This window comes from Lynx rufus, unplaced genomic scaffold (assembly GCF_022079265.1).
Source record: "Lynx rufus isolate CCGP_SWC_20201006 ecotype Redwood Valley unplaced genomic scaffold, mLynRuf1.p SCAF_16, whole genome shotgun sequence".
NCBI lineage: Eukaryota > Metazoa > Chordata > Mammalia > Carnivora > Felidae > Lynx > Lynx rufus.
In genome coordinates this window covers 21,682,757-21,704,019 of record NW_025814830.1, presented here as the reverse complement: position 1 = coordinate 21,704,019, position 21,263 = coordinate 21,682,757, and the positions used below count along the sequence as shown (strand labels likewise).

The following is a 21,263-nucleotide window of genomic DNA, read 5'->3' as shown; positions in this document are numbered from 1 at the left end:
GGAAGACCTTTATCTCTTCTTCTATTCTAAATGACAGACTTGCTGGATAAAGGAGTCTCAGCTGCATATTTTTTCTGTTCATCACATGGAAGATCTCCTGCCATTCCTTTCTGGCCTGCCAAGTTTCAGTAGAGAGATCAGTCACGAGTCTTATAGGTCTCCCTTTATATGTTACAGCACGTTTATCTCTAGCTGCTGTCAGAATTTTCTCTTTATCCTTGTATTTTGCCAGTTTGACTATGATATGTCGTGCAGAAGATCGATTCAAGTTCCGTCTGAAGGGAGTTCTCTGTGCCTCTTGGATTTCACTGCCTTTTTCCTTCCCCAGATCCGCGAAGTTCTCAGTTATTATTTCTTCAAGTACACCTTCAGCACCTTTCCCTCTCTCTTCCTCCTGTGGAATACCAATTATGCGTATATTATTTCTCTTTAGTGCATCACTTAGTTCTCTAATTTTCCCCTCAAACTCCTGGATTTTTTTATCTCTCTTTTTCTCAGCTTCTTCTTTTTCCATAATTTTATCTTCTAGTTCCCCTATTCTCTCCTCTGCCTTTTCAATCCGAGCCGTAGTTGTCTCGATTTTATTTTGCAGTTCATTGATAGCATTTTTTAGCTCCTCCTGGCTGTTCCTTAGTCCCTTGATCTCTGTAGCAAGAGATTCTCTGCTGCCCTTTATATGTTTTCAAGCCCAGCGATTAATTTTATGACTATTATTCTAAATTCACTTTCTGTTATATTGTTTAAATCATTTTTGATCAGTTCGTTAGCTGTTGTTATTTCCTGGACGTTTTTCTGAGGGGAATTCTTCTGTTTGGTCATTTTGGATAGTCCCTGGAGTGGTGCGGGACTGCGGGCACTTCCCCTGTGCTGTCTTGAATAACTTACGTTGGTGGGTGGGGCTGCAATCAGACCTGATGTCTGCCCCCAGCCCACCGCTGGGGCCACAGTCAGACTGGTGTGTGCCTTCTCTTCCCCTTTCCTAGGGGCGGGAATCACTGTGGGGTGGCATGGCCCGTCTGGGCTACTTGCACATTGCCAGGCTTGTGGTGCTGGGGATCTGGCATATTAGCTGGGGTGGATCGGCAAGGTGCAAGGGGGCGGGAGGGGCAGGCTCAGCTCGCTTTTTCTTCAGAGATCCACTTCTGGAGGGGCCCTGCGGCGCCGGGCGGGAGTCAGACCTGCAGGAGGGACGGATCTGCAGAAGCACATCGTTGGGTGTTTGCGTGGTGCAAGCAAGTTCCCTGGCAGGAACTGGTTCCCTTTGGGTTTTGGCTTGGGGGTGGGCAAGGGAGATGGCGCTGGCGAGCACCTTTATTCCCTGCCAAGCTGAGCTCTCTGGTCCGGGGCTCAACAGCTCTCCCTCCCGTTGTCCTCCAGCCCTCCCGTTCTCCGAGCAGAGCTGTTAGCTTATAACCTTCCAGATGTCCAGTCCCGCTTGCTGTCGGAACACACTCCATCTGGCCCCTCCGCTTTTGCCAGCCAGACTCGGTGTCTCTGCTTGGCCGGCGGGCCGCGCCTCCGACCCGGCTCCCTCCCGCCAGTCTGTGGAGCGCGCACCGCCTCTCCGCCCTTCCTACCCTCTTCCATGGGCCTCTCGTCTGCGCTTGGCTCCGGAGACTCCGTTCTGCTAGTTTTCTGGTGGTTTTCTGGGTTATTTAGGCAGGTGTAGGTGGAATCTAAGTGATCAGCAGGACGCGCGGTGAGCCCAGCGTCCTCCTATGCCACCATCTTCCCAGGATCCATTTAGCATTTTGAATGTATTGGTGCACTGCCTTCTGGCCTCCCAGTATTTCTGATTAGAAATCTGCTTTTAATCTTATTTAGGATCTCTTGTGTGTGATTAATTGCTTTCAAGATTCACTCTTTGACTTTGTCTTTTGAAAGTTTTGATTATAATGTCTTGGTGTGTCTCCTTTTGAATTCATCTCTTTTTTTGGAGTTCATTGGACATCTTGGATGTTTATATTCATGTCTTTCATCAAATTAAGGAATTTTTTAACCATTAGTTCTTTAAATTTTCTCTTTGCCCCTTCCTCTCTTCTTCTCCTTTAGAGACTTCCACAGTGTCCCACAGACCCCTTAGAGATTATGCCTTTTTATTCAATCTTTTATCTCTCTGTTCTTCAGACTTAGTAATTTCCACTATCCTTTCTTCAAGTTCAATGCCTTTTTTTTTTTTTCCTTCTTCCTGCTCAGATCTGCTTTTGATTCCCTCTGGTGGATGTTTTATCAGTTACTATACTTTTTACCTCTAAAATTTTATGGAAGTTTATTTTTAGGTTTTCTCTTTATTGATATTTCCATTTTGTTCAGATATTGTTTTATTGACATTCTGAACATCTTCCTATAGTTCTTTGAACATCTTTAAGATGGTTGTTTTAAAGTCTTTGTTTACTAGATCTGCCAAGAGGTCTTTTTCAGGGACAGTTTCTGTTTTTTGGGTTTTTTTTTTTTTTTTCCTTTGAATGGGCTATACTTTACTTTTTCTTTGTATCCATTGTGAATTCTTACTAAACACTGGACATTTGAATCTAATAATGTTTTAACCCTTGAAACCAGATTCTTCCCCTTACCCAGGCTAACCGGTTTTTGTTGTTGTTATTGTTTATTGTTTTTGATTGTTGTAGGCTCTCTCAGTGCCAAGTGTCAACCTGAGGTGTAAACTTAAAGTCTTTTCAGGTTTCTTCTGGGCCTGAGCCTTTCCCTGAGCATGCATGGTCACTTTTTAATTTTTCCCGTGTATTCAGTTGTTTTTAATGTCCTAGTCTTTAATGTATGGTTCCTAAATTGGGGAAAAAAAGAGAAAAATGCGGGTGGGGGAACTAACCTTTTAGATCCCCTGAAGTCACTGTAGCTGAAAGTGGGGGGGATGCATCAGTGAGGGCAGGTGCAACAACAATGGCTACCCTCTTCTTTGCCTTAACCTCTGTGATCAGATACAGCAATAAGTGATCAGAGAATAGATTCCCGGTATTTGGAGGACAGGATCCTCTTCGCCATCCCCAGCTTCTGCAAACTGTTGATGTTGCTTCAGGAACAGGTGCACACTACCTTCCATGGAGCTGGGAATGAGAGATGAATGGCTGATACTGGGCTGGGAGCTGAAATAGACCAAACTTAACTGCAGTTTACCATCCATGCATTCCTCTGGAAATTGTAAGCCTTTGATAGACTACAGAATTCCAAAATAATTACATGAGACAGATTCTGCCAGTGTAGTTGTTGTCTTGGTGGCGAGACAGGTTCTTGGTGCTTCCTTTGCCATCTTCCCAGAATCATTTCCCCTATAGTCACTCTTAACTGAATAAACTTGAAAAGATCAATTCTGTAAGCAATTATAGAAAACGAAATTTGCCTGCTGCCTCTTTGCCATTCTTTCTTGTAGGATCTTTCTAATCTACCACAGACCTTCTCTTGAACTCCCAGAATACTTGAACACCAGCACAGCCCTTTGGATTGTGTGTATTGTGTGTGCAGCGTATCATTACATTACCGATTATTTAATTATACTGGAGGCTCAGGCCTCCAGGCTCAGGCACCCTGAAGTATGACATAGTCAGAAAAGGAGCAGATACATTAGGTGGATGTGTCCTTGGCTGCTGTTAGAGATCCAGGAAACTCTGGGGACCAGGTGACCTTCCTTATTTCATCCTGAGCATCTAAGCTCCAATTGTCCTAAAATCACAGTGACACCACTTTTCTACTAGCTCTGCTTCTGTGTATTGTTTTACTTTTCCCTCTACTGGTTAGCTGGTTTTGCTCCTCAGAGGCTACAGCTTTGGACGTGTACACAGTGATCCTGGGATGATAGTAGTTTTAGTGGGGCTATCTTTGTCTCTCTCCCTGATCACACTCAACTGTTAGGCTAATTGCCAGCTGATTGCTCTGTTATTATTTTTTTAATCTTTATTTTTGAGAGAGAATGAATGAATGAATGAATGAATGAATGAATGCAAGCAGGGGCAGAGCAGAGAGAGAGGGTGATACAGAATCTGAAGCAGGCTCCAGGTTCTGAGCTGTCATCACAGAACCCAACAGGGCTCAAACTCACAAACCGCAAGTTCATGAACTGAGTCGAAGTCAGACACTTAACCGACTGAGCCATGCAGGTGCCCCTACCTTGGGCATAAATTGCTCCATAGTCTCATGTAATTAACTTTGGACTTCCTTGCAGGTTAGTTTTTTTATGTCAGTGTTTTAGGTTGTTTACACCCCAGAAAGGCTCTTATTTCTTCTTTCTGTAATTCTCTCTGCTAAGTTATCCTGTGTGTGGTTTAGGATGTTTCTTCCTTGAAGACTGATAGCCTACTCTTAATTGCTTTTTTTCATTGGTTTTGAGTGTGCCCTTAGGCTTGAACTTCCCAACTTTTCGTTTCAAATAAAGTCAGTTTTTTAGACAAGAGCTTGGGAGCTCTCTGTGTGCCTCTTGCCTCTTCTCCTAGGTAAAATCTTTGAGCCATGGCTCCAGAGTTGGGAGCCAAGACAGTGATTCTGCAAGTGACATACCTGCTTTAGGAGCAGAGCACAGGTTGAGGATGGTAGCTTCTGATCCTCTTGGCTTACCTCTCTAGCATAGAACCAACACCCTACAAATGAGCTGTGGTGCAGGTGATCAGAGCACCACTATTTTAAAAATTTTTTTTTTCAACGTTTATTTATTTTGAGACAGAGAGAGACAGAGCATGAACAGGGGAGGGGCAGAGAGAGAGGGAAACACAGAATCGGAAACAGGCTCCAGGCTCTGAGCCATCAGCCCAGAGCCCGACGCGGGGCTCAAACTCACGGACCGCAAGATCGTGACCTGGCTGAAGTCAGACGCTTAACCGACTGCGCCACCCAGGCGTCCCCAGAGCACCACTATTTTAAATGTGCTCTGCCTTGGGAAGATTCTCCTAAGGAGGAGGCCAAGTTGAAAAGAGATCCCCTGACCTCTCAGCTATTCTCACTTGAAATTTAGCCTCTGGAACAATTGCTGGGAGAGGTAAAAAAAAAATACTGGCACCTGGCCCTCCCAGTAACATACCACAACCGTTGATTACTCTAGAAGAATAAATTGGTATAGAGGAATAGATTGTTTGGTAGCTGGGGAGAAAGGGAACCCTCTGTTTTGGCTCCATACCTGCCTAGAGCAGAGTTTTCTGTCACACTGACCTAGGATGGGAAGGGAAAGAGCTGGTTGTGGTTCAGATGCCACAGATCTCACTATTATTGAGTTTTAGTATATTTTTTTATGAGATGTTTCTCCATCTGCTAATGGCTTTTTATAACAATGTCCAGAGACTTTCAGCAGCTGTGGGTTTTTTAAATGATTTTTACCCCTGGGTTTTTTTCCCTGCTTGTTTTGCTGGGGAGCAGGTCTGTGACACTACCTCCTCATGCTGTGATCCAGAGATGGAACTTTCACATTTAGTAGGCATTTGCCAACCTTAAGGAGTCCATCATAATGCCACCGTGGTTTTTGTTTAAGCCTATGGCCTTGAATTTTGTTGTTTGCTTTTTCTGGTGGGGCTTTTTCAGGATAAGGTTTATAATGATGTTATATGGGATTCTGTCATGTTAGAGATTATTCTGTAAGTAAATATAATAAATTTACAAAGCATCATTAAAACTTTCCTATCTGGCTTAACAAGCCTTTCCTTTTCTTAATTTTGACAGTGTTTTAATTAGGTTTTCAGTTTTAAATAATGAAGTTCTGATTCTCATGTAAGGCCCTTTAACATTAAAAAAGAAAGGTTAACTCTCTCCTTACTGATGTGAACTCTTAACATGACCTATAAATAACATTCTGCTATTACAATGGGCAGAGAAGACATACTTAAAAGAAGGTTAATTAGAGGTTTAATAGACACCGTAAAGTTTACTATTTGCATTACAACTGTCCACTTTCCATATCACTAAATATGTACTTTTGGAGCTAACATAAAGTTTTTAAAATTATTTCATGTAGCTATTTGAAAGGAAGCTTTAATGCATTTAATATACATTTAATTTTTATGTTTACTCCCTACAGTGCTTGTTTCTACTTCAAAAATACATTTGTAATGTCACATGTGAGATTTGGGTACTATTTTAATCAAATTCCATAATCTTGAGGAAATTATTTACTTCTCAGAATTACCATTAACTTCAGATTTTGTATAGCTGGAATGGGTATATAAGCAATTTTTGTAATTATCAAGCATACTTAGTATGTATGTTATATCAGTAATATAAGCTTTACCTAATACTTGCTTCTGAATAAGAGAGGGTTGTATGTCTCATTATTTTAATTGCTTTAACTTGAATTTTTTTAATTATCTGATTGTTTGGTTTTAACTTATTCCATATATGAGGAGTTTTAATACAATAAAACATCATGTGTTGGTAATGTTAGCACTTCACTGATGTGAGTATTGTAACTTCTAAAAGTAATTACCTGTTAAGTTTCTGACCATACAAATGTCACCTTCTCAGTGAAGCCCTCCCCAAATTCATCTAAGCAGTCAGTGAGTATCTCTGTCAACTCAGTTCCCATGGTACACATGTATAATTCTAGCACAGCCATCACCAGACGTTATTTGTCTTTCTACATCTGTCTCCCCCACAGACAAGTTCCTCAAAAGTAAGGAGTACGCCCCCTTTGTGTTTATCTAATACCTAATTAAGTCCCAAGTGTATCAGAGGTGCTCAAAAGATGTTGAACAAGTGGGTGGATATGATATGAAAGAAATCTTAAAGATCATTTAGTTTAACCACATCATTTTATAGGCAAGGAAATGAAGCCCAGAGAGGTTAATGCTTTACTTTACTTTTTCCAACTTACTGGAATTTATTACACTTTAAGCATTTTATCACCACACTGCTCTATATTTAGCAAAAGTATTCCCATCTAATATGTTCCAGAAATGTGATGCATAGAAAACATATAAATGAATTCTCTCATGAGGGTCACTGTTATTCTAGTTTGCAGAAAGTTCTTCTGTGGTGCTTTGAAGGAGACTAGGATGGGGGCGCCTGGGTGGCTCAGTTGGTCAAGCATCTGACTTCAGCTCAGGTCATGATCTTGCAGTTCATGAGTTCGAACCCTGCACTTTAGTGCACAGCCTGCTTGGGATTCTCTCTCTGCCCCACCCCCACTTTCACTCACTTGCTCTGTCTCAAAATTAATTAATAAACTTAAAGAAGAAAAATCCCTATAAGAAAGAGACTGGGACCAGGTAAGAAGAGAAGCTGGCACACAATTGAAGAGTTCCTAAATGGGATGGGGCATAACTGCCTACTGTTAGAAGTTTGCCTTTGAGTGACTATGAGCATTTCGAATAATTCCTTTTGTATGGTAAACTGTCCTACACATGGATTTACAAGAGGAATAATCTGATGAACTCTTCTGACCATATGTATTGTGTTTTGCAGTTCAGTCTGACATAGCCATTATTAGAGAGATCAACAGCTTCCACTCATAAATTTTAGAGCATTCATCAGCTTGATTGAATCATGCCACTTGAGAATTAAATTACTTTCAAGTTGAATTTGATTTTAAATGTCTAGCAACTGTCTTTGTGAGCAAAATTGAGGTTTCTTCTCTAACCCAAACCCCCTGAGTAGGAGAAGCCCATTGTGTAGCGAAAATTAAGAATTCTGTTAAAAATGATATAACTCAGGAGACAAAAATCTATAAAGGATACATTTGTGGTCCTTTAAAGGTCCTTTAACATCATTATAGACTGACACACAATATTTTTTTCTTTATGCTTCTACACATAAGTTGTTTGTTTTTTTTTTAGCTTTTATTGAAATTCCAGTTAGTTAACATACAGCTTAATACTAGTTTCAGTAGGGGCGCCTGGGTGGCGCAGTCAGTTAAGCGTCCGACTTCAGCCAGGTCACGATCTCGCGGTCCGTGAGTTCGAGCCCCGAGTCGGGCTCTGGGCTGATGGCTCAGAGCCTGGAGCCTGTTTCCGATTCTGTGTCTCCCTCTCTCTCTGCCCCTCGCCCGTTCATGCTCTGTCTCTCTCCGTCCCAAAAATAAATAAACGTTGAAAAAAAAAATTAAAAAAAAAAATACTAGTTTCAGTAAAATTTAGTGATTCATCACTTACGTATGACACACAGTGCTCATCACAAGTGCCCTCCTTAATACCCATTACCCATTGAGCCCACCCCCAACCCACCTCCCCTCCCCTTCATTATTCTCTATAGTTCAGAGTCTATTTTATGATTTGCCTCTCTCTTTTTTACCTCTATGTTCATTTGTTTTGTTTTTTAAATTCCACATATGACTGAAATCATACGGTATTTGTGTTTCTCTAACTTACTGAGCATAATACTCTCTAGCTCAGTTCATATCATTGCAAATGGCAAAATTTTATTTTTTGATGGCTGAGTAATATTCCATTGTGTATATATATACCACAACTTCTTTATTCTTCAGTTGATGGACATTTGAGCTCTTTCCATACTTTGGCTATTGTTGATAATGTTGCTATAAACATCAGGGTGCGTGTATCCCTTGAAACAATATTTTCATATCCTTTGGGTAAATACACAGTACTACAATTGCTGGATCATAGGGCAGGTCTATTTTTAACTTTTTGAGGAACCTCCATACTGTTTTTCAGAGTGGCTGCACCAGTTTGCATTCCCACCAACAGTGTAAGAGGGATCTCCTTTCTCCACATCCTCGCCAACATCTGTAGCTTAATCTTTTTATTCAGAGGAAATAAGTACTCAAAATTCCAACATGTCATGTAAGTGCTGTGTAGGCAACTGTTGAATAATTAGCAACTATGACGTCTTCATAAATTTGTAAATGAGACAAGTAGGTGTGATAAGAAAGGCTCAGGATTTTGGAATAAAAGGACTAATGGAAGTAGATTGCCTTATTGTATAAGTCAGGTGGATGCAGGTTGATGTCATAGCCCTGAGAAAAAACATCAGGCCAAATGCAGTTCTAAGATTTGTGTTATAAAACATTCATTTCAAATTTACTTTAATGACAGTTGATGGAAAATCTGAAAATCTTAGTGGTGATTAATGCCAGGTTCTTGTTCTCCAGTTCTTTCCATCATTAAGTATTATCATCTCTAATGAATTCTTTACCTTCTGAAACATAGAGAACTCTTCTAGAAGATGAAGTGTCTTCTCATATTGGAATTTTGAATCATAATGTCTGTTCACCCATAGAAACATAAGATTTAAAACATTAAAACTGCACACTCTCTTGGATTCTTTTAAGACCCTGACCTCTTAGGAGTAGAGGAAATACGTGACTTCAATTGAAATATATGTATAAAACACTAAAATTCAGAACATTACTAAGACTTATTATTAACTTATCATAATTACCTTGAGCACATTTCTCTTAAATATTCAACGTGCAAGTTCTGAAAAACAAATATCCTGTGGTAAAAAATGTAAGTAAAATATATCTTCATTTGTTAATAATCCTCGTCAAAGGCAAATTATAATCCCCTTAAACATTCAATTTCAGGGTGCTTACTAGGCCTCTCTCATCATTTGTTGCCAGCAGCCTATTACTTCAAGTTTATTTTTTTCACCTGAGATTTTTGTGTTCCTACACAATCTGAAATAAATAAATTCAAGGTTTTTTTTCTTTCTTTCTTTCCTTACAACAAAAGTACTTCTGGTAAAGATTTCACTGATGAGGGAAGGTGGGCAGGAGTTGTTTATCGTTTACCCATGATTTTGGGCTTCCACTCTTACAATGTGTTGCTATGTTCCAGAGTGTGCTAAGTCTTATCTTGTGTACATACTCTTAAGTTGGAGGTAGTCAGAGCTCTCTGCTAAGTATAGTGAATCTTCATATGGGGCCCAGTGTTTCAGGATAGGAAAAAGAAAGGGAAGTCTAGATAAAAGGTTATGAACTTAAAAAATTGAAAAATGATTCCTAGAAATGTATACTTTTTCCTAAGAACATTGTCTTGTGAATGGACACCCATTTAAACAGCTTCCTCATGTCTTATTAAATTATTGCATCTGTACAGAATATGATTTGGCAGTATTATTTGATATAGGGAAATATAGGAAGGAGGGTTGCTTCTGTGTAAACAGATATATAAGCAAAGCAGGCATCTATCAAAGGTTTCAATCTAGTACCTGTGGCTGAAACTGGAGTCTGCAGACATGTTTCTGATTTTGTGCCTCTACTGCTTAAAATATTTTGAATTAGATCAATATTTTTAAAATATACTTTTTCGGGGCGCCTGGGTGGCGCAGTCGGTTAAGCGTCCGACTTCAGCCAGGTCACGATCTCGCGGTCCGTGAGTTCGAGCCCCGCATCGGGCTCTGGGCTGATGGCTCAGAGCCTGGAGCCTGTTTCCGATTCTGTGTCTCCCTCTCTCTCTGCCCCTCCCCCGTTCATGCTCTGTCTCTCTCTGTCCCAAAAATAAATAAACGTTGAAAAAAAAAAATTAAAAAAAAAAATATATACTTTTTCATATTTAAGAAAACCATATTTCCATACCTGCCATTGCCTGGAGCTAACTAGTTGCTGTCCTCTTTGGTCAGTGATAGGCGCTTGTTACTTCTTTTAGGTCTCCTACTTCCCACTGTATCATCCATCCTGAGACCAAATATAGTCTCAGGTGTTAAAAGTGGGGCATTTGATCATCTTGGTTGTACTAGGGCCTGCTAACTTATTTAATTTGGGGCATCGTGCCTAACAGTGTGTAAGTTGATGACCTCGGAACCGCAGAGTGCAAACTGCTGCTGGGAAGGGGAAGAGCTCATTTGTCTTCATAATTTCAGCTGTCATGTGGCTTTCAGTGTGCTTTTCTTTGAACAAGTGGAAGCAGGGGAAATCTGTTTTTATTCTACACTCTTATGCTGATCTTTGCTATAACCAGGCCTGAGAAATACTGGACAGTATTATAGAACAGATGGAAACATGAGCTTAGCATGTCCTCCTGGCTCAAGCATTGAAACAGCAGAAACTATGATATTGCTTTGAACCATTCTTTGTGGAAATATCTGATGTGATGCTTCCAGGAAATACTAAAAATGTTTTATTAACTATATTATTCCAAATGAACCATAATATATACTCCTTTGGAAATATGGTGACTTTCACTATTCAAAGAGAGTTTCTTCATGCAGGAAGTCTAAATGACATTATGAATACTTTTTAAACATTTCCACCAAAATATGTTTTTAAACCATCAAGACTTAACACTGAAAGGGTACAGTGCCAGAAATTACAGTTTTTAACCTCTTCCTTCATATCATACATAGTATATCGAAAGGGTGTTAGGTGCCCATTACCATCTAACTTTAAACTTTAATCACAGTCATAAAACTTCGGAATTTTCCTAACATGGTTTAGTTTGCATAGTCAAACTTCCAATTTAAGTTTTTAAAACTCCTAAGTGGGCTTCCTTTTGATGCCAACTTTAACCAGAAGCCTTTTCATTTGAAAAGAAGACTGCACTGCACTTGGCAATGTTTAAAAATGCAGTAGCTTACTCCTTTCAAGCTGTGAATGGAGATAATTGAAGCAATACCATTTGATGTTTTTGTACACACTTACTTGACTATGAGTCTGTGTTTTCTGGAGAAGAATGCATGTGCATTGAATAGTTTCACTATTTTACTTGTTACAAGATTCTAATGAAAAAGGATTTAATTGAGTTTGGGGTTTATGTCCTGAATTTTTCACTAACTCATGATGTGATCTTTTGTTAAAGATTATTTCTTCAAGTGAGTACCAGTGATGTCAGCTATCATCATACTGTTTCTATTAGCATTTTAAAAATTAGCTTCCAAGACAGGAAAGGCAAATCCAGATCCAAAGTATGGTCTACTCCTATAAAGTGAATTGCTGCCTCTTCTAGGATGGAAGGGATCCAATGTAGTCACCTTGTCCCCAACTCTTTATTCTGCTGCACCCCATACTCCACTGCCTGCCCCACCCTTTACCCTGTCTTGATCAAGCACTCTCAGAGTATAGTCTCATGCATACTGTCCTGGCTCCTACCACTAAATGTTAGCTAGGTCCTGGACTTAATTCAGGCTATAGTTCTTTTTCCTTTTCATGTCTATCCCATTCCTGGCCAGATTATTTTGTAATTTAACCCCACTTTTTGGCATAGTGGCCAGGAGAGAAGATGAGACAGACTGTAGGAAGTGGGAAGCATGTTGCCCAATGGCAGCAGAATCTTCATCATCTTTAAACAAGGTAGAACACTAGCATTTAGGAGAAACTTCATCATTTTCAAATAGGAGCCTTTAACAGTTCCTAATCCATGAAACAAGTATCATTCTTTCCTAAGTAGGGCCCTAACCTTGCTTAAGGTTAAGACCTGCTTAGGTTGAGAATTTAACCTTCTTGGGAGCTCTTTTACTCTTACCATTAAATCCTGGTCTTGGTCTTCAGCCCATGTTTCCCCTCCTACTGCAGGAGATGAGAACCTCTTTAGATGCTACCCAAGAGGCCCTCTGGCTTTCACACATAGCTTTTAATTTGTGAGCAGTCATTGTTAGCCTTTGGTCTCTCCTGTATTTCCTCAGGTAAGCTTAGCAACACCTATCTAATTCCACTGTCCTTCTGGTTAGTATTTACCCCTTTTTCTCAAAAAGCCTGAATGATCACACCCTCTAGTGCATTCCTTTCCACTAGAATACCATCCCAATAATACCAGTAAAAGATAGTATGGCCATCTGTGCACTGCTTACCCCTGTGAAAGAATCCTTATTGGCAGTCCCTTGTTAGGTGATCCAACTCCAAAATCTTAGTATCTGCTTTCTCAGATCTCTTGGTATCAGTTGTTGTAGATTGCATTTCCTAGGATGTAGGCTCTGAGATGGAAACTAGTGTGCAAGAAGTTTAATTTTAGGGACTGCTCTGGTAGTTGGTACTGCTGGAGGAAAAGGGAAGGAAGCAGAGTTGGGCCATGATTTAGTGTCAATAAAAGCCTCAACTGACCTTGGGCTTCTGAATGTGCAGTGGCCTTGAAGAGTTGTCCTGAGTTATGGTGAGAGGGTCTAGCCTTTATTTCTCTGAACTGATTAGTTATTGGATGCAGGTCAGGCTACAACGTTTGGCAGAGTAGCTCTTTTCACCCAAAGGTGTTCCAGAAAGGGCGACTACAAAGGGCTGTCTTCCAGTAGCATTTCCAGCAGCTGAAGTAATAAGTCCTTCATCCTAAGAGGGGACCTGCGTGGCATGTCACAGCACCCACTACAGTTTCATTGGGAACATTACCTTTCATTATATTGTATGGATTACTTTCAACCATGTAGGAGGGTGAGAACTTTGTTGCTTTGTTGACTAAAATTTTTTTCTAGCTATTATTTCGTTCTCATTTCATTCAGAGTCAGAGGTGATTCTTCATATTGAATTGTTAATAATTGTCTCTTTTTCTCCACCTAGTGAATCATTTATTTTTCCTATAACCTTTTTTATACAATTGAATAGGGAAAAGATTTTTTTAATCTGTTTTACAAGGTACTTCTAATCCTTCATCTCACTTTACTGTATCCCAAAATCTTAATAAATACCCCATGAAGCTATGAAAATAGAATCAGCAAAAATTGTGGTTATAGTTCAATTTTCTTACTATGAATGAAAGAGCAAAAAGCTCTTAAGTTATAACCTTTTATACAAATATATTGAGACAAGTGCAACACCAACAGAAAAGAAAAAAAAAAAAAACATTTTGTGTTATTTTTCCAGGAATGATGAGAGGTTGCTGGTAACCATCCACCCCTCCCTTCTAAATATCCCTGCATGGCCATTCATGGTAATGAAATAGCTCTTCCAATCCAACAAAGCTAACTGGTTTATCAAGGCCACAAGTCTGTGATCCCTCATCAGAAAGATGACTTCTCATCTATTCTCAAATGCATTAAGAATTTCAACAGTGTAATGCTTTCTCTTTGAACAAATTCACCTCTGTTATATAATAATAGCATAATTATCCCTTTTTTTATGTCTTTCAAATAGCTCAGAGCTTGCACTGACATGGCTCTAAGTGATTCTTAGAAATCTCTGTGGCTGTTAATCCCTAATCACTTCCTTAACCTGATCACCCACCTTTTCAGATAATATAAAAATTAACAGCTTTTAAACATTTTTAAGACTGTAGTCACTATAATCAGTCATACTTAATTTTAATGAAATGCTTTAACAGAAGACCATTCTTTTCCCAAGACTCTTTAAAAAGGCAATAGAGTAACTATTTCTAGTTTAGTTTTTGTATTTGCAAGAACCACTATATATATTGAATAACTAAATGATTCAATACATATATATGTATAACTATATATATATATAACTATATATATATATATATAACTATATATGCATATACACACACACACACACACACTGTATACAGTGGTATATGTACAGATATATATGGTATCATTTAATTATTAAACAGTCATTTGAGCACATATTATTTCCAAGCGCATAGGAACCACAAAGATAAAAACCAGTTAGGCATGACTCCTCCTTCAAGCAGCTCAGGAAAGACAGATGTGAAATCGAAATATCATGGTATCTTGTAATAACCCTTGACAGATATCATAGTGGAATAACAATGGAGGGAAAGCTGTGCCTAGAGAGAGGAATGGCCTCAGGAATGGTGGGGATACCAGATGGCTATGATGTAAAAGGGTACTACAGAGAGTCGATTTCATGTAAGGGAGTAGCAGGACATGAGCATGGAAGCTTAGGTAAGTAGGCCTTTTTCACAGGGGGAGAAGAGATCCTGGAGGAGAAGGAATGAGATCAAATTTGCACTTCTGATTTTTCATCATGCTGATGGTAATGTGGAGGGTATATGGAAGGAAGAGAGCATGTTGGCTGTAGGTATATCATCTCACAAATCTCAGGTATTCTATGGGATTTTTCCTAAATGAGTCTGGAAATAGACACTCACTGGGAGTGTATGTTTGATGGAGTAATGAAGTTACCTTCATTAAAGACTACATTTGTATGTCCACAGGCAAAGCATCTTAGTGTAAAAATAAACACAGAGAAAAACATAAAGAATAGTTCTACTTACTTGGAATCAGGAGTTTGAGTATAACAAATTCTCACAGTGAAGAATATTCCTTAGTTTTTTGGGGATTCTATGAAAATTATTATTATAACTATTATATAAATTAGCTTCATGAAATTCATATGAAAGCTGTACAGAAAACACATTAAAATGTGAAGGATATTTCTCTTAAACGTATTTAATGGTGCAAAAAAAAGAAAAAAACGTTTCTTTAAAATAGTCATGGTCTGCATATCACCGAGTTAATTCCCATTTTTAAAGCATAGAAGAATAATATTATTTTAATATTCCTGAGTCAACTCATCATTTTGAAATTTTGTATATTCACTAAGTAAAATTGTCATTATGCAAATATAATAAATACTGCACTAGAATAGATTTGCAGTTCACCTGACCTTTGTTAATAGGATGTTAGATTTGACTGTCAACCTATTCTTCAATAAATTTTATTAAAATCTTGCACTTTCCAATAAAACAGTTTTGTTTAGTTGGACTATATAAGGACAATTCTGTTCAAAATTTGAATATAATTTGTTGTTCATCTAACATGAGTACTAAAGATTTTTGTACTAAAATACTGTTATTTAAAATAATTCTGAAACCCAGCTATGACATATAAGGAAACATAGCTTTTAAGTTGAGAAAGCACAATGTGATTCTGACTAGAATATTTTTTTTAATATAGTCTACCTTAACCTAAAAATGTGTGTCATAAAAAGGTTAGTATGCATGGCCACTCTTATTTTTTTTAATTCAAAAATGAAAATTTTTATTATTTTTTAACTTTAAAAAATTTTAATATAATTTATTGTCAAATTGGCTTCCATACAATACCCAGTGCTCATCCTAACAAGTGCCCTCCTCAATGCCCATCACCCACTTTCCCTGCTCCCACCCCCCATCAACCCTCAGTTTGTTCTCTGTATTTAAGAGCCTCTTATGGCATAACCACTCTTAAAAATAAAGAATGCTTGGGGCACCTGGATGGCTCAGTCGATTAAGCATCTGACTTCAGCTCAGGTAATGATCTCATGGTTCGTGAGTTCAAAGTTTGAGCCCCGCATCGGGCTTCTACCATTAGCGCAGAGCCTGCTTCAGATCCTGTGTCCCCCTCACTCTCTGCCCCTCTCCTGTCCATTTTCTCTCTCTCTCTCTCTCTCTCTCTCTCTCTCTCTCTCCCCCAAAATATAAATAAATATTTTAAAAAGAAAGAAAGAATGCTTTTGAAGGATTAACACCAAATTCACCCTTTAAATACATTTTCCTTAATTTACAAATACAGGATCATCTGCTTGCTTTCTTTGATGGGATCAAGCTCCTTAAAATATAGTTTAAAATATGTTTAAGTACAACTGTATTAACTATTTTTATGTATTGCATTTCTTCCTGTTTTAAATGTACACATCAGTAACAACACTTACAATTCTATTATTTTCCTTCTAGATTTGTTCCTCACGACATTGTCTGCCTCTAGTACCTTCCAGTTTGAGATATGGGAAAATGTGGTAAGAAGTCTTTTCTTTGAAGCATTTTTAAATGATGGCTTTCAGTAAAAGCACACAATTTTAGAAAATAAAATGAAAGTAATCACTTGGTTGGTTGGTTTCAACAATAAATAGAACAACTTTAAGAGCCTTTGGTTGCATTGCTGCATTCAAACTGCTGAATATTGCTGAAGGAAATGATTCATTCAGCATCAATTCCTCTGCAGGTTTTTAGGCATGACTGCCAATTAAACCAATCAGTCTGCCCTAATGTGAATGTTAACAGGGCCCCTGCTAGGCTGTCAGCTGTTGAGAGAGGTTACTATCATTTAATTTGTCAGCATGATGGTTTATTGAAAAAAACCCTTTTTTAAAAGACTAATTTTTCCTCCTTGCCTTCAGGCTTATATAAAATAATAAGAACAACACACACTAAACTGACTGCCAACTTGACCAGGATTAAGGAGTCTTTCCCAATATATATATATATTTTTAATTGCAAGTAGAAGACTCCCAAACTGATGATTTTATTTTATTTTACTTTTAGCTTGATGTAGATTGTATGAAATATTAATTAATGAAGAATAGAACACTCTAAGTCTTAAAATTGAATTTCATGCTATGTAACAGAAGACAGGATTTGAGGACGGGCCAAATTGGCCAACTGACTTTCATCAAGTAATGGTCAAGTATTGAACCTGACTTTCCTCATATGCAAAACGAGAATAAGAGTGTCTGCTTCATGTAATGTGAAAGTGAAGATTAAATGAAACAATGTGTGTGAAGTGCCAGGTACCCAGTAGACACTTAACAAATTGTAATTTTAGATCTCTCAATTTCTCATCTATTTACTGATGATTGTGTTTTATTCAATTCAAATTAAACCCATAACATTTTACATTTTTTATTAAATATGGATGGAAAATAAGCATATCTCAAAAAATGTACAGTACAAGTTTGTGGAAGGAAGTTCATTATTAGCCTTTAAGTAAAGCATAGTAATTGATGTTGGTCATGACTCAAATTTCTTCATAGAAGGAAACTAGGATGAGTGGAGAAGCTATGTGTAGATAAGAGCCGGACTTCTAAATGCTACTTCTACAGTAAACAACTTGATCCTTCTTTTTTCTTAACATGGGAAAAGTGAGAAATATAACTAAACCAGAACAATTTATTTTTCTTTACTTTTCAAAAAATTAATTATATTTCTTCTACTGATATTAGAAATATGATTGTTATATACTTAATTATTACTATAAATTAAATCTCCCACTGCTGGGGGATATTTGTTTTTTAGGTGGCCTTGAAAACAATACCTAAAGTGAATCTTGAGGTATTAGATATGAGAAAATCAATCATTTTGATTAATTTATATCCATATGGAGGACAAAAAGCCTCATGGCACATAAATATAAGGTGTAATAAAATTATGAAATACTTTTAACTGTTTGATATCCTCTCAGCCTAGGCTGATTTTCTTTTGCCCTAGGTTAGATTTTTTTTTTAATTTAAGTATAATTAACATTCAGTGTTATGTTCATTTCAGGTGTACAGTATGATGATTCAGCAACTCTATACACTTCTAAGTGCTTATCAGGATAATTGTACTGTTAATCCCCTTTATCAATGTCAGGCATCCCCTCACCCACCTCCCCTCTGGCAACTAGTTTGTTCTCTATATTAAAGAGGCTATTTTTTAATTTCTCTCATTTTCTTTATGCGTTTGTTTCTTAAATTCCACGTATGAGTAAAATCATATGATATTTGTCTTTCTCTGACTAATGTTTTTTATCATTATACCCTCCAGAGTCATCCATATTATTGCAAATGGCAAGATCTCATTTGTATTTATGGATGAGTAATATCCCATTGCATATATACAACACCTGTTCTTTATCTGTGAATGGATACTTGGGTTGCTTCCATATCATGGCTATTGTAAATACTGATGCAATAAACATAGGGGTGCATATATCTTTTCAAATTAGTACTTTTATTTTCTTTGGGTTGATACCTAGAGTGGAATCCTTGGGCCATATGGTAATTCTATTTTTAACTTTTTGAAGAACTTCTATGCTGTTTTCCACAGTAGCTGCATCTATTTGCATTACAGTCAATACACAGAGCGTTCCTTTTTTTCCCACATCCTTGCCAACACTTGTTATTTCTTACGTTTTTTATTTTAACCATTCTGACAGGTGTAAAATGATCTAATGATCATTTTAATTTCCATGATGATTAGTGATGTTGAACATCTTTTAAGTGTCTGTTGGCCATTTATTTCTTCTTTGGAAAAATGTCCATTCAGTTCCTCTGCCCATTTTTAAATCAAATTATTGGGTTTTTTGATGTTGAGTTATATAAGGTATTTATATATTTTGGATATCAACCCCTTTTTGGATATCATTTCCTATTATATCCCGTTGGATAACTTCTCCCATTCAGTAAGTTGCCTTTTTGATTTCATGATGGTTTCCTTTACTGTGCAAAAGCTTTTGATGTTTGGTATAGTCTCAATAGTTTAATTTCGCTTTTGTCTATCTTGCTTGAGGAGAGATATCTAGAAAAATATTGCTACAGCCAATGTCAAAGCAGTTACCACATGCTTTCTTCCAAGGAATTTTATGGTTTCAGGTCTCACATTTAGGTCTTTAAACTGTTTTGAATTTAATTTTTCTGTATGGTGTAAGAAGGTGGTCAGTTTCACTCTTTTGCATTTAGCTGTCCAGTTTTCACAATACCATTTGTTGAAGAGACTTTCTTTTTCCCATTATGTATTCTTACTTGAACATATAAGTGTGGGTTTATATCTGGACTATATTCTGTTCCATTAATCTATGTGTTTATTTTTGTGCCAGTGCCACACTGCTTTGATTACTATAGCTTTGTACTCTATTTTGAAATCTGCGATTGTGATATCTCTAGCTTTCTTCTTCTTTCTCAAGATTGCTTTGGCTATTTGGGGTCTTTTTTTCATTCCATACAAATTTAGGATTGTTTGTTCTAGTTCTGCGATAAATGTTATTTGTATTTTGATAGGGATTGCATTAAATCTGTAGACTGTATAATGGAAATTATAACAATAGTGGGTCTTCCAATCCACAAGCATGGAATACCTTTCCATTTGTTTGTGTCATCATCAGTTTGTTTCATCAGAGTTTTATAGTTTTTGGAGTACATGTCGTTCACCTTCTTGGATATGTATATTTGTAAGTATTTTATTATTTTTGGTGCAGTTGTAAAAGAGATTGTTTTCTTAACTTCTCCTGCTGCTACTCCATTATTAGGGTATGTAAATGCAACAGATGTCTGTATATTAATTTTATATCCTGTGACTTTACTGAATTCATTTATAAGTTCTAGTAGATTTTTGGTACATATTTTAGTAGGTTTTTTTTTCTATACGTATCATCTGCAAATAGTGAAAATTTTACTTCTTACCAATTTGGATGATTTGGATGTCTTAGTGCCATTGCTAGGATTTCCAGTACTATGTTGAATAAAAGTGATGACTGGATATTCTTGTCTTCTTCCTGATCTTAGAGAAAAGCTCAGCATTTCATCATTGCATATATTACCCATGAGTTTTTCGTATATGACCTGTATTTTGTTGAGGTAGGTTTCCTCTAAAACTACTTTGTTAAGAGTTTTTATCTTGCATAGATGTTGTACATTCTCAAATGCTTGCTGTGTATTTGCTGATATGATCACATGGTTTTCATCCTTTCTCTTGTTAATGTGACATATCATATTAACTGCTTTGAAAATATTAAACCACCCTTGCATCTCTGGAATAAATCCTCTTAATCATGGTGAATGATTTTATATGTATATTGGATTCGGTTTGCTAATATTTTGTTGAGGACCTTTCCATCTATGTTCATCAGAGTTAGTGTCCTATAATTTTCATTGTTTGTAGTGTCTTTTTCTGGTTTTGGTATCAGGGTAATGCTGGCCTCATAGAATGAATTGGATGGCTTTCCTTTCTCATCTGTTTTTTGGAATAGTTTGAGAAGATTAGGTATTAAATCTTCTTTTAATGTTTGGTAGAATTCATCTGTGAAGCCATCTGGTTCTGGACTTCTGTTTGTTGGGAGTTTTTTGGATATTGATTCAATTTCACTGCTAGTAGTAATCGGTATGGTCAAATTTTCTATTTCTTCCCGATTCAGTTTTAAGAAGTTATAGTTTCTAGGAATTTAGCCATTTCTTCTAGGTTGTCCAATTTGTTGACATATAATTTTTCACACACTCTTCTCTTATAATCCTTTGTATTTCTGTGGCATCACTTGTTATTTCTCCTCTTTCATTTCTTTTTATTATTTAAATTTTAGTTAACATACATTGCAATATTGATTTCAGTAGCAGAATTCAGTGATTTATCACTTATATGTAACACCCAGTGGTCATCACAACAAGTGCCCTCCTTTTAATACTCATCACCCATATAGCCCATGTCCCCCCCAGTTCCCTCCCTCAACCCACAGTTTGTTCTCTATCATTAAGATATCGTTTGTTGTATTGTCTCATGCGGTTTGTTTCCCTCTCCTTTTTCTGCTTCCTGTTTGTTCATCTGTTTGGTTTCTTAAATTCCACATATGAGTAAAATCATATGGTATTTGTCTTTCTCTGATTAACTTATTTCACTTAGCATTTTACTTTCTAGCTCCATCCACATTGTTGCAAGATTTCATTCTTTTTGATGGTTGAGTTCTATTCCATTGTATATATATATATATACTACATCCTCTTTATGTATTCATTAGTCAATAGACAT

The 21,263-nt window shown here is 37.4% G+C and overlaps 1 protein-coding gene across 2 annotated transcripts in view; it reads left to right on the top strand.

The window, feature by feature from the left end:
- Nucleotides 1–21,263, top strand: part of ITFG1 (integrin alpha FG-GAP repeat containing 1) — a 349,315-nt gene that overhangs the window by 69,379 nt on the left and 258,673 nt on the right. For both annotated transcript variants that reach the window (XM_047078354.1, XM_047078355.1), the window contains exon 7: nucleotides 16,446–16,507. In XM_047078354.1, the coding sequence (XP_046934310.1) occupies nucleotides 16,446–16,507 (62 nt within the window). The remainder of the gene's footprint in view (nucleotides 1–16,445; nucleotides 16,508–21,263) is intronic.